Source organism: Rhagoletis pomonella, unplaced genomic scaffold (genome assembly GCF_013731165.1).
Source record: "Rhagoletis pomonella isolate Grant_MI unplaced genomic scaffold, Rhpom_1.0 Rhpom_scaffold_08092, whole genome shotgun sequence".
NCBI classification, from domain to species: domain Eukaryota; kingdom Metazoa; phylum Arthropoda; class Insecta; order Diptera; family Tephritidae; genus Rhagoletis; species Rhagoletis pomonella.
Genome location: NW_023466620.1, coordinates 1 through 7352, shown reverse-complemented (window position 1 = coordinate 7352; position 7352 = coordinate 1). Strand labels below are relative to the sequence as shown.

At 43.3% G+C, this 7352-nt stretch overlaps 1 protein-coding gene across 1 annotated transcript; it reads right to left on the bottom strand.

The window, feature by feature from the left end:
• Window positions 1–219: 219 nt before the first annotated feature.
• Window positions 220–5285, bottom strand: LOC118755965. The gene is made up of 2 exons (XM_036490756.1): window positions 5245–5285; window positions 220–4483 (listed from the first exon to the last, which is right to left on the bottom strand). Exon 2 carries the CDS (start codon window positions 3758–3760, stop codon window positions 1229–1231), a length of 2532 nt encoding a protein of 843 aa, XP_036346649.1. The 5' UTR covers window positions 3761–4483; window positions 5245–5285; the 3' UTR covers window positions 220–1228.
• Between the last annotated feature and the right edge of the window lie 2067 nt (window positions 5286–7352).

Genomic DNA, 7352 nt, shown 5'->3' with positions numbered 1-7352 from the left:
AACACTTACCAGTGGTTCCCAACTATTGAAGGCTTTTGGCTTCAACATTGCCGCCAGCCTTGCAATACTGAGGAATAGCAAGATGCTTCAAATTAGATTACTTAAAAATTAGGTTTAGCTAGAGATGGAAATATAATATATACAAATTCAAATTCAGTACAATACTTAAAACTAGGATGCGTGCAATAAATATTAAATTGTTGAACTCTCTTGTGTTGGTTTTTTTTTTTTTTTACATTTATTCAAATAATTCAGTTCCAATTAAATTCAAACTTTAAAAATACTATATAATTTACCCAGTAAGGGGTCGCTGTGCCTTAAAGGGCACATGGGCCAGAAAGGACCCAACCGAAAATAGAGTTCTGGGCGGTAGGAAACCCAGGATAAGCAATAAGTTCGCCTCTTATGATTTTATGATATACATCCCCACCGAAAATCAAGGCGACGGCAGAGGAAGTGTGGAAACCAGGATCCGCGAGCTTGAGGTTAATGAATTTGTGTCCGCGTCGCTTGGCTGAGATGACGAGCGGGAGTTTTCAACCCGATCTCCGACAGTACCCTCGCCGGCAAGGAGAATCGCACATGTGCATCATTTGACGAGCTTACGTGGAGCTCGCACATGCTGATATTCGCCAGGGGCACCGTCTTTAGGCGGAGCCGGTGCACCAGCGCGTGGCAAATTTTGCTCGTTTGCGAGCAAGGGTCTATCAGAGCCCGAGCTAAAAATTTCCGAGGCCCAATGTGTAGGTAAACCGCAACGGTGGGTAGAACGGTGACTGTTCCCGAAAGCTGCGTTAAAAGTAGGGGAAGTTGGCGTCGGGGAGAAAGACGGTGGTTTGCATGCAACAGGGTGTGATGCTTTTCCTCACAATATTGGCACGTCCCGTTGCTCAGACAGTTCTTGGCCGTGTGGGAGTGGGCTAAACATCGCGAGCAATATCGATGGAGAAGCACAAGGCGCAGCCGGCGCTCGTAGTTGGCATCTAAGAATCGCCTACAATACCGGAGAGGATGCGACCGGTGGCAAACTCTACATTTGGACCCGCCTTCCCTGGCTGCGCGCTGGGCGGAGGCATCTGTCGGTGGCGGTGGAGGCGAGGCGCGTGGCGATGATGGTGTCGATCGGTCTACGGGAACTAGTTCCATGGTCTTGATGCTAAAGCGGCAAAAAAAAGGAAAGTATTGATATGAGGGGTTAGTTTGGTAAGACCACTAACTTCACGATAGGTCACGTTATCAATCCCTTTTGTGTGCGAATGTCTGCAACACGAATTCTTTTATCGGAGCCTTTATAAATCTTTGTGACCCTGCCCAAGCGCCACTCGTTAGGAGGGAGATTTTCATGGCGAACTACAACTAGGTCATCGACGGAGATGTCTTTTTGAGGGGATTTCCATTTGTAGCGTTTATGGAGTTCTTTGAGATATTCCTCTTTCCATCGCAGAGAGTGTTGCTGGCTAAGAGCCTTTATTTTTTGCCACCGATTAATTATCGAGACTGGGTTTGCTTCTATGGAGGGTTCGGGGGGAGAAAGTATGGGACCCCCCGTGAGAAAGTGACCAGGTGTGAGGGCTGCACAATCTGCGGCGTCGGTGGAATTGGGCGATATCGGCCTAGAATTTAGACAGGATTCAATGCGACAAAGTAGGGTTTGAAACTCTTCAAAGGTGAATTTTTGAGAAGCGGCGGTACGTCGAAAATGAAATTTGATGCTTTTAACTCCAGCTTCCCATAGTCCTCCCATGTGAGGAGCGCCGGCAGGGATAAAGTTCCAAGACACCTCCTGATGACTGTACATATTGCACAAAGACTCCCGCGACGTGGTTAGGAATTTCTTGAATTCCTTTTTCAAGTTAGCTGCCGCACCTACAAAATTGGTCCCATTGTCCGAAAAGATTTGCTGAGGGCAGCTTCGTCTAGATATGAATCGCGAGAATGCGCCAAGAAAGGTCTCTGTGGACAGATCGCTTGTACCTTCCAGGTGAATTGCCCGTGTGGAAAAACATACAAATATGCAAACATAACCTTTGGTGATTTTACATGCTCTACCAGTGAAACTCTTAATATCAAATGGGCCGGCAAAATCGACTCCAGTATTTTGAAAAGGCCTGGAAAGGGTCGTTCGCTCTTCAGGAAGGGCAGCCATGATTTGGGATTGATTCCGCTTTTTATGAATGACGCAAGTTCTGCAGTTATGAATGACAGTCATTATGAGATTTTTTGCCTTTGGAATCCAATACTGTTGGCGAAGCAGCCGCAGCATCAATTGATTTCCTCCATGAAGAGAAATGTTATGGATCAAGTGAACTAACAACCTTGAGAACGAACAACTATAAGGTAGAAGAATGGGATGTTTTTCATTATAAGATAAAATAAGCGAATTTGCGAGTCGACCATTGACTCTCATTATACCCTGACAGTCTAAGAAGGGATTCAAGGTTAAAAGTTTGCTTTTCGGCGAAATTGGAGTTTTTGAAGTCAGACATCTCTGTTCTTCCAAAAAATGCTTCATCTGTGCCAGAATTATAAGCCGAATACGAATTTTCGAGATTTCCTCTCCCGAAACCGCTAGCGATGGATACGAGTGGAATCTTCGAGTGTGCCGGTTAGTCCTGTTGTAAAACCGGAAGATGTAAGCTAAAACACGCAGGGCGCGCGGAAGAGATGAAAATCTTTCTAAGGGATCCTCATGGCTTGACACAAGCGAAGCGTGCGCCTTTATTTTCCTTGCTTCGATCGTGATATCGTCCAGTTCGTCATCCATTGATGGCCATTGCCCTGCATCTTTACCTAACCAGGAAGGGCCGTACCACCACAACTCGCTTGCACATAAGTCCTGAGGGTATGCTCCTCTGCTGCCAAGATCTGCTGGATTATCCTTCGAGTCCACGTGATTCCAATGCCTAAATCCGACTAATTCCTGTATCTTTGCTACTCGATTTGCGACAAAGGTGGTCCAGGAGCAGGGCCGCTTTTTGAGCCAAGAGAGAACGATGGTTGAGTCTGTCCAGCAAAATATGTTTTCCACCTTGAAAGGAAGTTCACTTAGAAGAGACCTAAGCATATCGACAACTAGAACCGCCCCACACAACTCCAAACGAGGAAGCAAAATAGTTTTTATGGGTGCAACTTTAGGTTTTGCTAATAAAAGGTGCGACGACACTGTACCGTGGTTTTCTACCCGCAAATATATCACCCCCGCGTATGCCTTTTCCGACGCGTCGCAAAAGGCATGGACTTCGAATGGTGACTCAATGGTGAAATTCACCCAACGCGGAATTTTTATGTCATCGATATACCTATAACTTTCTACAAAGGTTTTCCATTTAAAAAGTGTTTGAGAACTTATAGGCTGATCCCAGAGAGTACCATCTGACCAAATTTGTTGCATCACTATTTTAGCTACGACCACCACCGGAGCTAGCCAACCAGCTGGGTCAAAAAGTTTCGCTATCGTTGACAACACTTCTCGTTTAGTGTAGCTATCCTTTGAAGGGAGGGTCTGAACGCTGAAGAAAAAATGGTCTAATCTAGCATTCCATCTAATCCCTAGTGCTTTTGTTGTGCTTGTCTCATCTAAAGTTAAAAATTCTCTCTTTAATAAATGCTCATGAGGAAGATCCATGAGGATTTCCTTGGAATTTGAAGACCATCTCCTCAAAGAAAATCCTGCACTATCAAGTGCTTCTATCAGCTGGTCTCGTGCCTGTAAAGCTGTGGACACATCGTGAAATCCCGCTAAAACGTCATCTACATACATAGAATTTCGTAAAATCTGAGCCGCTAGTGGATGTGAATCATGAGAATCCTGAGCTTACTGCCGAAGAGTCCTAATTGCCAAGTATGGCGCACAATTAACTCCAAACGTTACCGTCCTTAACTGAAAATCTTGTATACCACTATGTGGATCCTTTCTAAAAAGAATCCTTTGATAGGGCCTATGAGACGGGTTAACTAAAATTTGCCTGTACATTTTTTGGATGTCACTATTAAACACGTATTTATACATCCGCCATCGTATCAGTAGCAAGGTCAAATCAGCTTGAAGGGTTGGGCCTACATGTAAAATATCGTTAAGACAAACTCCATTCGAAGAATTGCTGGACGCGTTGAAAACTACCCTTAATTTCGTGGAAGTACTTTCCGGTTTCAAGACTGCATGATGAGGAAGGTAGAAATGACTAGGAGAATGTTCAAAACTTGGAGCCTCTACTTTCTCCATGTGCCCTAGATCCAAATATTCTTGAACAACCTTGTCATACTCTTCCTTTAAAGATGGATTTTTCGTTAACCTTGCTTCGTTACGAATAAATTGCCGAAATGCAATGGGACGCGATGATCCTAGCTTAACATCCGTTGGATAAAAGTTTTTAAACGGTAGCGAAACCACGTATCTTCCTTCCGAATTCCTAGTAGTTGTTTTCAAGTACAGCTCTTCACAAAACATATCCTCGTCTGATTGAAGGTTATTTTTTGGGACTTCCTCTAACTAAAGGTGGGTAACTCAGCACTGTGCTGAGTTACTGTGCTGACTCTTAGAAATGTGCCGCACGCTCAGACTCACCTCTGAAAAAATTTGTAACTCAGTAACTCAGTTTATGTGCTGACAATGTATAGCTCAGTGTGCTTCAGTGTCGATATGGTAACTCAGTTGATGTGCTGACACTTGCATAGCTCGGTTCGGCTGCATTGTTTACAACTGGGTCGATGTGGTAACTCAATTGATGAGCTGACACATTCACACAATACGATCTTCCAAAAAGTACCATAATAGATGGCGTCACGAGACTTACCATCAGTTGAATATACGACTACCAAATTTAACAAGAAGCAAGGCGAAAAGCCCAGTTATGCATACTTGCACTGCTATACCCTTTTTACGTAAAAGTCAAAACCAAACAGAATTCTACATGTGAAGTGCTATGCGTTGGGTAACCGCTTACATGCATAGCCCATTTAACAGATTCTTATGTGACAACTCTCAAGCAAAACTAAGTAGGGAATTTATTCGCAAATGAACTCACCAGTTGAAATCAGCTTTCTAAAATTTTGCCGGCCAGCTACGAATAGAAGCTAAGGATAACCTTTTCTAAATCGATTTCGATTACTAACATCGTCAATAATTTCGATGCACATACCAATTGTGCGATAGCACACTTGTGCCAGCTCTCTGTGCTGACTCATTAAAGTGAGTTGGAGTTACTGAGTCAGCACACCAAAATTTACAGAGTTACCCACCCTTACCTCTAACTCCCAGAACTTGCGTAGTTGGCTATCTAACGAAACGTCCTCTCCCATTGAGACTTTTGTAGCAAAGCAAGAGACGTGTGCAGTGGAAGATGCCCCAGTGACAATCCACCCGAACACCGTCTCTTGAGACAGAAGGTTGTATTGAATACTACGTTTTACCCCGTCCAACATAACCTTGGGGTACAAATCTCCTCCGATCAAAACATCGATAGGACCGCTTTGCAAAAACTTCGAATCTGCTAAAGGTACTTTAGGCAGTTTTTCTAGAATGGATTCATCTATTGAGGTCGAGGGTAAGTTACCAGTGATTTGTGGTAATACAAACGCAGTAGCTTCTATTAAAAGATTTGGATCACGGGGTGAGCCTAAAACAAACGAACAAATTTTCGATGCGCTGTTAGAAACCCTTTGATTCAATCCCGAAATAACCGCATTTGTCTCGGAATACGGTAGTTTTAAAAGTTTTCGAAGTCGTTCAGAAATAAACGAGGCTTCTGAAGCTGAATCAATTAAAGCGCGAGCTATATAAGTTGAGCCCAAGTGGCAGATGTGAACCATGGCGGTTCCAAGTAGAGCTGAGGATAAGCCTGACGATTTCAAATTTTCCTCAGCTGTCGACAACATACTGTTAGAAGAAGCGGACTGTATATTTGTATGGAATGCCTGTCAAGCAGTTCCACCTGCAGTTTCTTTTGGGGGTTGAGTGTTAGAAGACAATCTGTGAAGCAGAGTATGATGTCTACTTTTGCACTTAGTGCACGAGAAATGACTTTTACAGTCTTTTATCGAATGGCCTTTTGAAAGACAGTTTAGACAGCAGTTGTGTTTTTTAATTGCAGTGAACCTATCATTAATCGAAAGTGACAAGAATTTTGTACATAAACGCAAAGGATGTTGTTGTTTCTGACACATTATGCAGTAAGACTGAGAAATATTTGTCGCCAGAGACACCTTCTTTTGACCCGCCGGGTTGGGTTGATGTGAGAATGCTTTTTTATGTTGGTTGGTTGAAGAAGATGAAGCTGACCATTTCACATCCACTATCGATTCCAAAGTTCTGAAGCGTTGAGTGAGAAATGCATCCATCTGACTCCATTCCGGTATAGCAGCTTTATCTAGTAGTGTTTGTTCCCACAGAGAAAGTGTTGTTTCAGGGAGTCGGTTTGAACACAGGAAGATTAGGATCGGATCCCAATTCCCAACGTTGACGTTATACGTTGCTAACGCTGATAGACATCCGTTTATGCCTCGCTGGAGCTCCTTTAACGCGGGTGTACTTTCGGTCCGAATAACCGGAAGCGAAAAAAGCAGCTTCAATTGCTTGTTGACCAAAACCCGTTTATTTTCGTACGCTGCCTTCAAATTTGACCATGCGATGTCGAATCCCTCATTTGATAGTGGGGGTTTGCTAACGATGTCTCGTGCTTCGCCGCTTGTTTTATGTCGAAGGTGGAAGAGTTTTTCGATGTTACTCAGATCCGCATTATTAATGTAAATCGCGGTGAAGAGATCACGGAAGGATGGCCACGACACATAGTCACCATGGAATATTTCTGTGCACATGGCGGTAGGTTCAAATTATTGGAGCGCTTGGGTACTTGGGCAGGGGGCACATAAGAAGCAGTATCAGCCGTCACGCTGTACTTCTGAATGCCTTCGCTAATGCGCGACAAACACGAAAGATAATCTTTAAAAGTTGAATTTTGTTTGGCTTTTACGGCTTCTACCTCATCTTCATCTTTCAGAGTTTGTAAGCATTTTTCGCATGCATTTTTAGTTTTAGACCAAATGTCTATCAACTCCGTTTTCAAAATCTCTAAAGAAATTTTCGAATGCTCGTTCAAAGTCGCTTCATCGAATCCCGCATTGAATTCGACAATCTGATCTGAGCACCTAGTGAAATAACTTAAGGTAGACATACTTGTCAAAGAACGAGAGTCGATTTATGTACAAATAACGAAAGAACTAAATTATTGAAAAACACGAAAGGAATGATAAGCGCCACCAATTAATCGAAAAACAGCAAATACTGATTGACTTTAAACTAATGATGTGAATATAGAAAGTTCCTACAGGGTCAATGCAAAAATTTCCTACTGGGT